The 15,043-nt window shown below is 45.1% G+C and overlaps 1 protein-coding gene across 1 annotated transcript in view; it reads left to right on the plus strand.

Moving 5' to 3' along the window:
* Positions 1–10,812: 10,812 nt before the first annotated feature.
* The window catches only part of Pde11a (phosphodiesterase 11A), a 343,221-nt gene continuing 338,990 nt past the window's right edge, over positions 10,813–15,043 (plus strand). The window contains exon 1 of the mRNA XM_028762965.1: positions 10,813–11,909. Coding sequence (XP_028618798.1) covers positions 10,998–11,909 — 912 coding nt within the window. The 5' untranslated portion in view covers positions 10,813–10,997. The remainder of the gene's footprint in view (positions 11,910–15,043) is intronic.

The following is a 15,043-nucleotide window of genomic DNA, read 5'->3' on the forward strand; positions in this document are numbered from 1 at the left end:
CAAAGGTGGAAAAAACATGTGTGCCCATGTCTGCCTTGGTAAGAATGTGTTCTGCTACAGTGGAAGACATTCATCAATTAATTTATTCAGTAAATATCTGTTATACATTGTGGCATCTGGTCCCCAAAGACACCCTCAATAAGCATTGTTTCTAGCCTGTAAGCCTGTAAGTTGTAAGCTTGTTGGATTTAGTAATTAGCCAATTAAGATGTTGTGTTGGTTTCCCTAAATATTTTACTCCTGTATGAATTACTGTTTTTCTAGCTCCTCTTACCACTTTCCCTGCTAACCTCCAGAGCTGAGGATTAAGGTCATGTATTTTAGTTACAGCTACATGCGACGTGTAGATACCAACTTCTTTATAGTCAGTTTTGCTGTAGTGACAGTATTTCAAGGACTTGGAACAACAGTGGTTATCTCCCTATTCCCATGGCACATAGGCTGTGGCCAGCTGTGGTTCTGCTTCAAGTGCCTTCCCATTCTGAAACCCTGATTCAAGTATCAGACATTCCTATTCTTATGTGAGAGGGGAAGATCAGGAACCATGGAAGAGGCTGCCACCATGTCTTAAATAAAGACACGATACTCAATGTTTGTGCTGACATTCCACTGACCAAGATTCATAAAATGAAGTGATGAATGTGAGACCTGAGGATGGTAGAGATCTTCTCTCCCCACAGGAAGGACAGCAAGTCCTGCCAGCCACGTGTCATGGACTGGAAGGAAGAAGGTACTGAATAATGCAGGCAAATGACACACCACGAAGCATACTTGCCTTCCCTTTTCATGGTCATTTCTCAAAGTCCCTCTGGTGAACCCCGTCTCGTTGCTTTTTGAAGTAGCTGCTCCTCTGACTAATCACATCCTAGGAGACCTCTGCTTTGTTCTCATTTCTGCTTTCTATGCTTGCTCATAGAAAGTGCTGGTGTGTCAGGCTAGCTTACACCCTAGCTGGTGATGCTGCTTGCTGGCTTTGCTATCACCATGTCTGTTCTGTGACATCTCCAAGTCTGTGCAAGAAAAAATCAAGCCATTGTAAAATCCAATGGCTCGGGGTTTAGGCTAATGATGAAATTGTCCTGACATTTTACTCACAGTGTGAAATAATTAGGGAACAGATTCTTTGAAGCTAGGACTGGAAGATTCTGATCTATTGTTATATCTGAGAGCCTCAGTCAAGATAATTGCCATAAGAGCTAAAATTCAGATTTAGGAGAGAAAGCTATCTTAACTGAATAAGTAACGTCATTTTTTCAAAAAAAAATGACGTATTTTTATTTTATTTAGTGCTAGGTCTCTGTTCTAAAGGGCTCCAAGGCTCTAGAAAATACTAATCTGTTGCCAGAATTCAAAAGCATTGACAACAACAAATAGGGAGATATGCCTGCAAGGAACAGAAGCAAACTAGACACTTTATGAAAACTACTGGGAATAAAAGGCAAGGTGCACATAAAGGGAGAAAACCAGTTCTTAGGTTGGGCTGAAATGGCTCCAAAAGCTAGCATGATCTGCATTTCAAATAACCTGGCTTCTTGGAATTTTTCTTCCCTAGTTTAAATGAGTTTGCACTTTAAAGCTTGGAAAAATGTCACACTTCCTTAAACTTAAAAAAAAAAATCCACTAAGTGCTTATGGGTGTTGAGCTATCCAAGGAATGTGGTCAACCTACTAGGCACCACACTTGCAAAGCAAATGGACTCTCCCTCCAACAGAAGCCATAAAGTGTCCATTGCTCCTCCGCTAAGGGTGGGGGCCTACAATCGCCTCCCACTCCGTGCTCCATACTGTAACATTGACTGGCTTCATCACGTGCAGGTCTTGTGCTGACAAACACAGTTGCTATGAGTTCATGAGTGCAACTGTCCTGTCATGTCCAGGAGACACTGCTTCCCACCAGTCCTCCTGAGCTTCTCAATCTTAAAATTGTTTTGCCACTTCTTCTGAGTTGTCCCTGAACTGTGGTGTGTGTGTGTGTGTATTTATTTATGTGTGTGTGTGTGTGTGTGATATAGATGTCCCATTTGTGGCTAAGCACTTTACAGACACTTACTCTCTGCATTTTGACCAGCTGAGAGTATCTACTTTAGCAACCATCTGCTGTACTGATGTGATCTGAGAGTCATGTTAATCTGTGGGTATAGAGGTAATTTAGAGGGCAGTCTGATATTATACCCACATAGCAAAATAATAACAGTAGGTTCACTTCTAGGGTCTATGAACATATCAACTGGAATTCTTCACCCAATTTACCGCACCAGGCATGTGTTTTTTCCTCCTGTGGAGTGGGCTTTAAATCCAATCATAAAGTAGTGTGTTCCCCCCAATCTTCATGTTAGTCCTGCACCTTGGCATATCTTGACATGAAGGTTGTTACTGTTGCTCTGTGGTGGTTAAAGAAACTCCATTTTATGCTAGGCATCCATCTTGGTAGCCACTAGCTGTTTGTCTCTGACTGTAGTCCCTGGATGATAAGTTTCCCTGAGTCAGTGACCCCTGACCCAGAAATGTACAGCCATGGCCATCTGCTTCATTATGATTGTGACTAACTGCTTTTTTGGGCTTCTGTAACCTGCTTATGCAGACATTCAAGGACTATTTTGAGGTCACTTTGACTACCTAATCTTGACAGAACAGAACAGCTCTTGACTTGCTTGTGCACGCTCAAGGTCTTTTTGTAACTTTTGCCTTTTAAACTCCTTCCCTCAACCCCATTCAAGGAGGAGTCTATAATTTTGTTCAGTGATTGCTGTAGCTTCAATAAATTTAACTAATTGTAGTGCAGATGAATCTGTGGTCTTTTCTAGGGAGTCTCAAACTCCATAACAGCTCATAAGGTTCACAGCTGGGTAAGACTGTTGATGTCACCTCTGTCCCCTCCAGCAGCCTACATAGCACCTTCTGGTGCTTTGAACATTACCCAACTTTGAAGAAAGCTTCCTAGCCAGTAATTTGATTTATCCATGTCTTATGACTGAAGTGTGTGTGGAGCAGTTTAGTGAAATGACTTGCACAAACAAACATGCTTGAAGCTCTCACCAATGCCAATGTCAAATATCCTTGGCGGCTGAGGGGGAAGCTCATTGGATAGTAGATTTGATAGAATCCTGGCTCAACACAGGAATGGACAGATACCAGGAAGGGTAGTCACAGAGCACGTGACACTTTGAATAGGTCTGAATGGAAAAGAGGAGTTTGAGAGGCAGACGTGGGAGGACACTAATAGGATGCTCCATGGCTGTAAGCTGGAAGGGCTGCCAACTTGGATCGTGGAGGATGATGGGAAGAGAGATGACATAAAGGCAAATGCAGAGGGGTCCGGTGTTTTTGTAACAACATCACACATTTGGTGACTTGGGATGAAGGAAACTTTCCCTATGATTTTTGTAGACTAGAACTCCAAGGTATTAAGAAGGCTCATGTTTTATGTGGAGTTTCTGAGAGAAAATCCATTTCCTGATTCTTTGCTAGTTTAAGATGCCTGCTTCAGGTTCTTGACATTCTTGGATGTAAGGGCACCAGACTCCAGTTTCTAGTCTTGTCTTTGGATCACCTTCTCCTCTGTGCATCTCGGTGTCTTCTCTCCTTAAGAGGGGAAATGCTATGCCATTGTATTCAGGGCTTATTCTCAGCCCAGGATGAATTTATATTGAGGGCCTTAACTTTATCACATCTGCTAAGACCTTCTTTCCAAATAAGATCATGTTGGAAATTGGTTCTAACGCTTATTCTTATTTCAGCTCCCAAAAGCTTCCAGATGTTGAGGGTCCCTGCCTGCAGCTCGATTCTATTGGTAATAAAGAATTGCCATACAGCTAATGGCTGGGCAGGGAGATGGAGGGGGGGACCATTAGATTTCAAAGGCAAGGGACCAAGGTAGAGAGGGAGAGGAGGGAGAGTCTTCATGACTTGGAGGGAGAGAGAGAGATCAGATTTAAGAGATGCAGGAGAGAAAGCATTCAACAGTGTAAGTAGAAAGGGAGTGCATTTCTATGGGGGGCTGCCCAGAAGGTAACAGGGCAGCAAAAAAATATATATATATAGATTTAGAAGGTGTTATATTAAGCCAGGGGTACCAGAGGAGAGTGTGTGCTAGCCACGGGGAGGTATAGAAGTGTGCATCCATTGAGCTAGTCAAGGCATATCAGAATTAGTTGGTGTGTGTGTGTGTGTGTGTGTGTATGTATGTATGTATGTATGTATGTATGTGTCTTTTCTTCAAGAATCCAGAGAGCTCTTGGAGGGGGAGTCACCACTTCAAGATCACACACACACACACAGGTTCTACATTTGTATATTTTTAGGGCTCTGCTAATCACCCCACTCTATTTCTTTTGGTAAGGACTAAATTCAATACATAAATAAAAGACTTAATGAGCAAGGCTGTGACCTGATTACCTCAGTCATGTGGAAGACAACACCAGTTGACAGAGAATGGACAGGTGATGGAGACTTGACTTATAGAAGATTTTGAGCCAAACTGTATAGAATCAAGTGATTAAGGTAGAACCAGGGTGACCCTGAGACACTGAGTTATCTATGATGTTTAGGAGCAACTGTCTTGTAGCAGTTGGAAACAGGGGCCTGGGATACAGTAGAGAGCTTGTGTGATCAACTGTTGGATGAGTGGCTCTCACAAAAGTGAGTGTGCATACACACACCATTGCCTCTGTCTCAGCTAACTGGTCTGAGCTGTATCTTTATATTATGCGACTCCCTTTTGGAATGCAGATACCACATTGTACCAGTATTGAAGATATTCTATCAAGAGGGCAGTCACAGAAGACCTGGTAGATGTGCAGTTTATGGAAATAGATCCCTCAAAGAACTAAACAGCCTCAGCCAGCTCTGAATGGTAGACCACCAGATATTTACAGGAGGTCTATCAGTAAAGCCTGGCTTCTATCTGAATGCAACCACCTGAGTGACCCCAATTAATGCTAAGAGGAACAGAAGAAGTAAGTGTTAATCAAGACATCTTTAAGATGCAGAAATATAATCATTTTAAGCAAATAAGGTCTAAGGTAGTTTGATATGTTTCAGTCCCCTTCCGTGTTTGATGATCCCAGAGGTCACCCAATAAAAGCCAATGATGTCTGCATTAGAAGATAAAACAGTTACAGACAAGCTTGGGAGACAGGAGTTAGAGATTCAAGAAATTGATACCAAATTATGGGATGTTTGAAATAGCATACATTTTCAGGTATGATAGTCCCTAGGAAATTCCACTGGCTATGAATTAGTAGTCTTGTATCATTATCTACTCTCTTGATATCATACCTCTTCAATAGGACCGCTTATGTTCATGAGGGGGTTCTGTAGCCTGCAACTGCTGATGTAGAGTGTATTATAACAGTGTTGATGGAATTAGCAGATGAGCAGAAGAGGGCAGAATTACACAGAAGATTATTTGAGTTGTTTCCTAAGGGGAGATGCAGTTATGTTTTATTTCTTAATGGAACTTCTTTGAGGTTCCGTGTAGGGTTGAACACTTTCCTTTTTCTGCTCTAGACCTGACCTAGCTCCTGTTTTGTCTGTTTCTGTCTAGGGGAGATGAGCTGGAGGGTTCCATTCAACAGGCTCTGGTGCCTTCCAGCTTCTAATGAGGTCTGATTACTGACAGGAAGGAGAGATGGAAGTGAGAGCAAGATATATTTTTCCTAATATCCTCCTTCTAGATAGGGCTGAGTTCTCAGTGTCCCATGACACCTGTCTCTAAGCACTTCAAGGCGGCCATCCCTTTGCAAGTGTCTCTCCTGGGACCCTGTAACCTTTCTTTCTGTCCTGTGATCAGGGTGACTTCTCTGCTGCTGTGTCCTGGGTTGTTTTACTGTCCTCGGAGTCTATCTATACTCTACTTTTTAAGTTAGCCTTTGTAATTTTGTTCTCTTAGAGTCACTCTGATCTGTGTGGGTTCTGTCTCCTGGTGGGACGCTGATGTTGTGAGATGCAGAAGGAATGGTGATTGAGCCACAACAACACACAGCCAATTCTGCAGCCTTCTGCCGTAGCGTTCTCAAGCCTTCCAGCTTTCTACCCCAACAGCTAACACTTCAGTGACACCTCGACTCCATGTTCCAGGCAGGGATACACAAATACAGCCAATTCAAAACCAAACCAGAAATGCCAAATGCATCCATCCCCCAGATCTCTCTTCTATCGCCCTTCCCGCCCTTCCCAGTATTCTCCGCACCCTGCCTCTTGTTTTGCAAAATGAGATCCAAAAATCAAAGTCAGGAGTTTTATATTGAGTTTGCAAGATCAGAAGAGTACTCGGCAGTCGTGGTGTTTGTACAACGAATGATGTGACTATAACTATCGCCACTGAGTTGGACCTAAAAATGTTTCAGGTTATAATGGCACATGTATCTTACCATGATGGGAAAATACATGTATGTATAACAAAATCAGAGCTTTTATTATCTCTGTCTTTTGTCTTCAGAGACTGGCACGTTGTAAAACAGCATGTCACGAAGGCCGTTTATTAAGCCTCTGCCTTGGGCACCTGGTTGGTTTGTGTTGGGCTGTGTTCCTGTCTCTGAGGATGCTTGGGGCTTTTCTTGCTATCATGTGGAGTGGTACTGTTGTATTATTGACAAGACTATGCTAGTAAATGGGTTTTTGGTTTGTAAAAATTTTATCAATGTATAATTTACTCATTTAAAGTGTATCATACTGCCCAGCTTCGGAGAGTGGCAGTGCAGGGCTGTAATTCCAGATGCCTGGGATGCTGAAGTAAGAGGATATTCATTTTTAGGCTTGCCTGGGATAGAATAAGCTCAAGGCTAGCCTGGGCAAATTAGTGTGACCCTATCTGAAAAAGAAGAAGTAAATGATAGCAAGGGGATAGCTTAGAGTAGAGTGCTTACCTGATATGTGCCAGGTCTGAGGGTCAATCTCAGTACCACAAGATGGTAATAAGGAATGGACAATAAAAAGGTACAGGGAACTGAGTACAATCAAGGTTAGGACATTTTTATTAACCCACTCCTCAAAAAAAAATCCTACGTTTAGTTTTAGGCATTTTTCTTCCTTTTACATTCAGAAATCAGTCCATTTTTTTCTGTTTCTAGTGGAGTTTCCTAGTCTTTTGATATAAATGACGTCATACGTGACCCTTTGTGAGTGGCTTTTTTCACTTTGCATGATGTTTTTATGTTGTCTATCTATCAGTACTTCATTCTTTTGTGGCAGAGTAATGTTACATTTTTATGATTATAAGACACTTTGTTTACCTATTAATTGTTTTCATTCAATACTGGTAACTACTTAACAATCGGTAATCTGGAAAAAAAAAAGTCCTGGAGGTGGGGAGAAGGCTCTGTGGGTAAAAGCACTTGTCACCCAAGCCTGGTGACCTGAATCTGGATCCTCAGATGCCATGTACAAGCAGAGTACAGTAGCATAAGCGTCTATAATCCTCATGGTCTATAGTGAATGGGAGGTGAATGGCGAGACTGTCCAGAAGCTTGGGCCCAGCTAGCTTGGCTTATATAGTATTAAAACCAGCCTGTTTCATCTCAAAAAAAAAATGAGGAGACAAGACCGCCCCTCACCAAGAGGCTGTCCTCTGACCTTCACGTGTACCAGGGCACCCACACCCTCACACTGCACACACACAAGCATATGCACAGAGAGAGAGAGCATGCGCGCGTTAGAGAGAGAGAGAGAGAGAGAGAGAGAGAGAGAGAGAGAGAGAGAGAAACACTGAGACAGACTCATTCATTCACACTCATGAATCCAGCCTTGGAACATTCGTAGACTTCCATCGTTTACACATTTCCATCATGGCTGAACGTAGGCTGCATGGCGGAACTGGACATTCATTGGAAACAGAGGCCAACATAGGCTTTCGTGAGCCCCTACTAGCCGCTTCTAGCAAACCATTAGCCATCGCTCCATAGGTCACTGGAGTGAGCGGAGCTGTGACTGTAGGCAGAAAGGCTTCCACACACCAGCGAGAACACTGACGACACTCACAGTAACAGATACTGGTTGGGAAGCACGTTCTGTGACGGGCACTGTGCGGAACGCCTTTTTTCTTTAATTCTTCATCATCACTTACCTTCTTGGCAGCTGTCGACTCCTAACGACCCGCATGCTGCTCCTGGCTCTCTGCCTCTAGTTGGTCTCCGTGCTGTGTCACAACTACCCCATCAGGTTCCTTCTTGTAATGCTAGCGTGTGCGTCCCTGACCTGGTGTGCTGCTGTTCAGGCTGTAGCTCGTGTTTGCCAGGTGTCTGCTGAGCTGTCTCCTTCTCAGAAAGGCCTGCTCACTGCTCTTCCCTTTATCTGAATCTTTCCTAAGCTTCGGTCTTCATGTTCCCTGCCACAGATACCGTTTCTCTGTGGATTTATTTTGTTTATCTTCATTCCATAAGCACCAACTTGAATATATTGGACTTCACTAGTATGACTAATTTTTTATTTATTTTTTCAAAGACTTATTTATTTTTATTTCATGTGTGCAAGTGTCTTGCCTGGATGTATGTATGTGCACCATGTATGTGCCTGGAGCTGGAAGAGGACATTCTTAGAACCCCAGAAACAAGAGTTAAAGATGGTTATGAGCTTTCATATGGGTGCTGGGAACCATGTTCTCTGCAAGAGCAGCGATGCTTTTGACTGCTAAGCCTTCTCTCCAGCCCCCCAACATCGTCATCGTCATCATGACCTTCAACATCATCATCATGACCATCATCATCATCATCAGCAGCAGCAGCAGCAGCAGTGCTTAGACAAAGCATCCATGTAGCCCAGGCTGGTCTTGAACTTTTCCTTCCTGGTGCTTCCAACTCCCAAGTGCTGGGATTACATACCTGCTTTATGTAGTGTTGAGCTTTATGTGTGTGCTAGACAATCTCTCTACCAATTGAGTTATATCATCAGGCCTGGGTCACAACTTCAGAGGAGTGCATTGAAAGCTATGTGGATCACACATGGATAAAGCTTCTACAAAACAACGACAGCCATGTCCCCCATCCTGCTGGTCCTAGTACAGCAGTGAATAACAGAAGAAAAGCACCAGGCCTTTCTTATATTCACGTTGGCATTCTCATCCCAAGGCTTCGAGAATTAAAAGCAGGGGCATTTGGAATGAGATTCTTTGACTAATATTCATTTATTCGTTTATTTATTGTATCTTGGTGAGGGGCAGCACTGAGGTTAGAGGACAAATTTGAGGTCAGGGTCAATTCTTTTTCCACCTTGTGCATCCCTGGATGGCACTCAAGATGTCAGGCTTGGTGGCAAGTGCCTGTACCAGATGAGCCATCTCATGACCTTGCTTGGAACTCTTGAACAAGCGTTCTCTACTCCTGGTGTTGTTAGAAGAATACTTAAAGGACACTCTACCTCGCCATCCACTTTCTTGTTTCTGGTCTAAATTCTGGCGCAGGTGACTCATCTGACACAGGAGAGACAGTACAGTGATACGATCCAGAAGACGCCTCCCTGGAGAGCCAAACTACCACACCTACGTGCCAGCTGACTTCGAGCTCTGAGTTCAGTTACTCTATTGACCAGCATTTTCTGTCTTTAAAGTGGGATAATAAGCCTCTGCGTCATAGGCCTGTTGAGAGACTTCTATTATTATGTTCATTTAAGGCCTGATATACCCTGACTACTTAGCTCTGATTGTGAACATCAGCCTAGGGCTACCACATGGAGCCTCTGAGAATCCATGCTGGCCTCCTCGGCTGCTCCCTTTTGTCACCCTCACCTCTGGCATTCCGGAAGAGCCTCTCTCTTGTCCTGGTTCTGCCTCTGCCCTGTTCCGGCAGGAGCAGAGGAGTCTCGAAGAAAGGATCATCACCCTGCTCCGCTTTGCCTAACTTAACCAGTAGTTGTTAGCAAGACTAGCCAGATCCGAAGGAAGCCCAGGGTAGGGCCAAGAGGAGTCTGTCACTGTGCAGATATCTTTGTGTATGAGCCTCAAAGATGCTGTGAGTTTTGAGAGAGAAGAGAAGGCAAGAACCGATAGACCTAGTGCTCAGCGGAAAAGGAGACCCTTGCCCCATAGGTCCATTTGCCATGAGCCCCTGCTCCAAGGGTTCTCCCTTAATAGGGGTAACTGAGTTTTATCCTTTCCTTCAATGTGCAGTTCCTTTTCCTCACTGAGAGAAGGGCAGCGGTGGTGAATATCCCTGAGTTTCCTTAGATTTGAGAATCTCTTACACAGAGACTTCAGGGGAAGTAGTTTGATTAATATGTATTGCACGCCCACAGAGTACCCGGCAGTCCGAGAAACCGAGTAAACTAAAAGTACAGTCTCATCCCAGAAAAAGAAAACCTCGGGCTGACTCTGGGGACCCTCATTTCTTTGGAGTGCACTTTGGGTTCTGATCCTCACAAATCATCAGTATTTCTCAGTACTTGGACTCCTACTGGGCTCCCCAGGGCCTTCTGGAAAGCTGAAGGATTGGGGGGGGGGTGCGGAGCGGGGCGGGCTAGGGAGGTGAGACTGGAAGGGCGGGGGAGGGGGCACCTAGGTGCGTTCCCCACTCGGCACTGCACAGAGACTCTTCCAGGAACCGCCTGGCACCCTGGGCGGTGGACTTTGGCTGCTGTGCGCCCCGTCTGCTCCTCCCCTCCCATCCCCGGCAGGCTCAGAGCTTCACTCCGGGGCGTGTCCTGCCTACCTCGGGCTCATAGTGGTCCACTGAGCCGGCTCCAGCGGCGGCGGAGCGGCGGCGGCGGGAGCCCGATCAGAGGTGGCACGAGCTGCCCGGGGAAGCAGCGGTGGCCGCGGCAGGCACCTGTGCGGAGCAGGAGGAACAGGGGTAGGGTGGGTGGCAGCCGCCGCTCTGAGCCACAGAAGGAGCAGGTATCGCCCAGCTGGGATCCTGCTGTTCCTTTCAACCTCCGGCTGGCTGGCAGGGAGGTAGTGCCGAGCTGGGGACACTGGTGTGGGTAAACATGTGCATCAACAACTAGAGGCCTCGGGACAGGTTAACGTGTGGTCCCAGAGTAGAGAGACGACGCAAGGGGTGCCCTGGACCATGGCAGCCTCCCGCCTGGACTTCGGGGAAGTGGAAACTTTCCTGGATAGGCACCCAGAGTTGTTTGAAGATTACTTGATGCGAAAAGGAAAGCAGGAGCTGGTGGACAAGTGGCTACAAAGGCACAGTTCCGGACAGGGGTCTTCAGGCCTCAAGCCTGCCCTGGCTGGCGCTAGCAGCTTGGCTCAGAGCAATGGCAGAGGCAGCACTGGCATAGGTGCTGGTGCTGGACCCCAGGGCTCTGCCCACAGCCATCCCACGCCCGGTGGTGGGGAAAGTGCTGGGGTTCCCGTGAGTCCCAGTTGGGCCAGTGGTAGCCGAGGTGATGGCAGCCTGCAGCGGAGAGCTTCGCAGAAAGAGCTGAGGAAGAGCTTTGCCCGCTCCAAAGCCATCCATGTCAACAGGACCTACGATGAACAGGTGACCTCCCGGGCCCAGGAGCCTCTGAGCAGTGTCCGGCGGAGAGCCCTGCTCAGAAAGGCCAGCTCTCTGCCCCCTACCACAGCCCACATTCTCAGTGCCCTGCTGGAATCGAGGGTGAATCTGCCTCAGTATCCCCCTACGGCCATCGACTACAAATGCCACCTCAAAAAGCATAACGAACGCCAGTTTTTTCTGGAACTGGTCAAGGACATCTCCAATGACCTTGACCTTACCAGCCTAAGCTACAAGATCCTCATCTTTGTCTGTCTCATGGTGGACGCTGACCGTTGTTCTCTCTTCTTAGTGGAAGGGGCAGCTGCTGGCAAGAAGACTTTGGTCTCCAAGTTTTTTGATGTGCATGCAGGAACCCCACTGCTCCCCTGCAGCAGCACAGAGAATTCAAATGAGGTGCAGGTCCCCTGGGGCAAAGGTATCATTGGCTATGTCGGGGAACACGGAGAAACTGTCAACATCCCTGATGCCTACCAGGTAGGACTCTGCTTGTCCTCAGCTCCCCAGCCCACTGGCTTGGCAGCCATGCCTTCCCTCATCCTTTGACAACCAGGACCACTTTCATTTGGACCCTTTGCAGATATTGGTCTCTCTTGAGTTTTGTTAGTGTTATATCGTCTTTAATGGAATGGTGCTTTTCTAGCACAATGACTTATGGGAAATTCATATATCACTCGATAATACCACGTGTATCTCTGTCAAGATAGTAGCCTTAAGATGTCTGTAAGGCTTTAGAATGGATCTGTGAACTGCTAGAAAGAGATGTGACACCCCCACCCCCAAATCTCAGTGTTATTAAGAAGAAAACTGGTATTTTGTGTCTCTGGTGTCTGTGGAGGATGGAGATGGAGAGGTCGGGTGGGAAATGGTGATTTTCATGTTGCAGTTCAAGGTTGGAAGGTGAACAGCACACCTAACTATACACTTGATGCCTACTGTTTCTCTAGCTTAAATCTGAATGAGTTCCAAGGTAGGAAGACAGGTGAAGACTGGACCTCTGACTCATTGGGTCTTCTCCATATCTGCCTCAGTGGAGTTGAGACAAATAAAGGGACAAGTCACTTGCAAGCTTGGGTACAGCAGGCAGCTTTCAATAGGGGGAACCAAGTAGAGGTTTGGTTTGTAAAATGCCCCCATTGGTATATTTTTAGCAACTGTCAAGGCAATAGATGCGGTGGACACGCTAGATTCAAATGGAAACGCAAGCCCAGCAGGCTATTGTCTGGTTTTCCTGTCTTTTCCTTTTTACAGTGATTTGGACTTGATATTGGATGCTGGATCTGAAAGGTAGTCAGTTCTCATTCCTTCAGTTCCTGAGTGGTGGAGCTGGGTTCCTCAGGGTTCCTGAGAATGGAAAGTTCTTATTTACTCTTGGTCCCGTGATCATTTCATGACTATATCTTGTCCCAGGGAGACATGTGCTTCTCTAGAGTTTGGGTGCTATTGAGCACTATAGCAAAAGTTGTGAGAAGGTCATTTATTCTCTGTTCCATCTGAAAGGTTACAATTCTGCACTGACCCACCGAGCTGAGCCTCAACGAAATCTCATAGTTCTGTGAGGTGACTGTCAGCATGTCCCTCTAATAGTAAGCAATGCCTAGGAAAACGTTTTGTTAATCTTTTGTTATTGATTAGCTATGCCATTCACTATATCCTTCTTAAAGACTTTGATAAGTTGAGGATGAGCAACCTAATTATGACTTTCAATAAATGCCCATTTCTCTGTAGTCCTAGAAAGCCATGGGAAGAAATGAAAACATTTAATAATTGATATGTCCAAGAGCCCATAGATATCTATAAAGATCACAAGTTCTTTCCTACTCTTTCTCCATCCCTGCTGTGTGCCCAAGCTCCCGATGTCCCTCCTGGGTTGGATGAACCTCGTAGAACCTTGGGCAGTAGTCTTTGTTACTGCCCTTACATTTCTTATTCATCCACAATTGATTTCTTCCCTTCCTATTTCTATGGCTCTTTTTGTAACTGTTCTCTATGTGCTCATAACTTTCATTTGATATTGTTCAGATATGGCACTTTGTTCAAGACTATAATTCCTGGTGTTCTCAGCTCTGGGCCTGTCTTCATGATGCTGAGAATTGTGACTGTGGATGTTGTTGCAGGCAGAGCAAATCAGGTTTTCTGTGACTGTTGCTTCCTGTAAGCCTGGCCTTTATTCTGTAGACCAAGTGTACAGCAAGTTGCTGTTTTGTATTTGGAAGCTGACTTTCGAGAAGGAAGGTTTTCTTTTCCCTTTCCCCTCAGGGCAGTAACAGTGGCTATAAATAAGACAGGTTTGTTGTAGACTTGAGGATGGCAGGTGAGGTGTTCCAGAGAGCTTGAGATCCTTGTCACTTTAGTTTCTCTTGGTTTCGCTGAGAAAGTATTCTTGTTGTTGTTGTTTAACTTATCACAGGCTTCTGCTATGTGTTTGTGTATTTATAGTTTGTAGTGTTTTTTATTGTACTTATGATACTTTCTGATGAAATTATGTTTTCCTTTTGTTTTAATGCATTTTTGTCATTATTAGTAGGGCCTAAACAGAATTACATCATTTCACAGTTTCCATTTCCCATTCACAAAACAGTAACGATACATCTATCTGGCAAAGGTTATGCAGTGAGATGCTGTGCAGAAGCTCCTAAGACAGTATTTCGCACATGGCGATTACTTAAGAAATGGCAGCCATCTATGATGATGGTGCTGGTGGTGTCTGATTGGCCAGCATTTGTTTCTTTACCTCTGTTCAATTGTTGTTCCCTTATCTGGGAATGAGGTATGAACTCTGCACATTTTACCAGTCTAATCTTTCCCTGAGCCAAGCTCCCTCCTCAGGGTAACTGTTTTAGAATCAACATCAAACCTAAAGACTTTATAAACAACCATTCTTCTATTTTTTTAAAAGGTTTATTTATTTAGTATATTTACAGTGTTCTGCCTACATGTATGTCAGTGCACCAGAAGAGGGCACCAGATCTCATTATAGATGGTTTGTGAGCCACCATGTGGTTGCTGGGAATTGAACTCAGGACCCCTGGAAGAGCAGCCAGTACTCTTAACCTCTGAGCCATCTCTCCAGGCCCCCATTCTTCTATTCTTAAGAGTCCTTTAAGAGTCACTGATGGCTGAAGCTTACTTCCTTGACTTTGGGCTAGGATAGAGAAGTAGGGTCAGATTATTTTGGTCATTCTGGTAAGCCCTTAGAAACAGTGATCACGGGAGTGTTCATGGAACTTTGTTTATTGCCTTGCCTGTTACTTGACTATTTGCATCTATTGCATTGCTAGTTCTTCAACCTAGAACTGACTTTAATACTTGCAGGTAATTAAAATGGTATAAAAGCAAAAAGGAGGAGGGGGATGGGATAGGGGTTTCTAGGGAGGGGAAATGGGGAAATGAAAAAAAAGTCACTGATGGCATGCCATCATACCCTAGCCTAGCAAAAGCTCGATGCTTCGCTCCTTAGAGCAGGCTTGCTGCTGCCTCATTTTCCTGTTCTAGAATTTCCCCATTCTATCCCTTCTCTGTTCTTACAGATTTTTCCGAGTGAAAACTGAACCTTCCAATGCATCTCTCTCTCTCTCTCTCTCTCTCTCTCTCTCTCTCTCTCTCTCTCT

The sequence above is a fragment of the Grammomys surdaster genome, unplaced genomic scaffold, assembly GCF_004785775.1.
Source record: "Grammomys surdaster isolate TR1022 unplaced genomic scaffold, NIH_TR_1.0 136, whole genome shotgun sequence".
NCBI lineage: Eukaryota > Metazoa > Chordata > Mammalia > Rodentia > Muridae > Grammomys > Grammomys surdaster.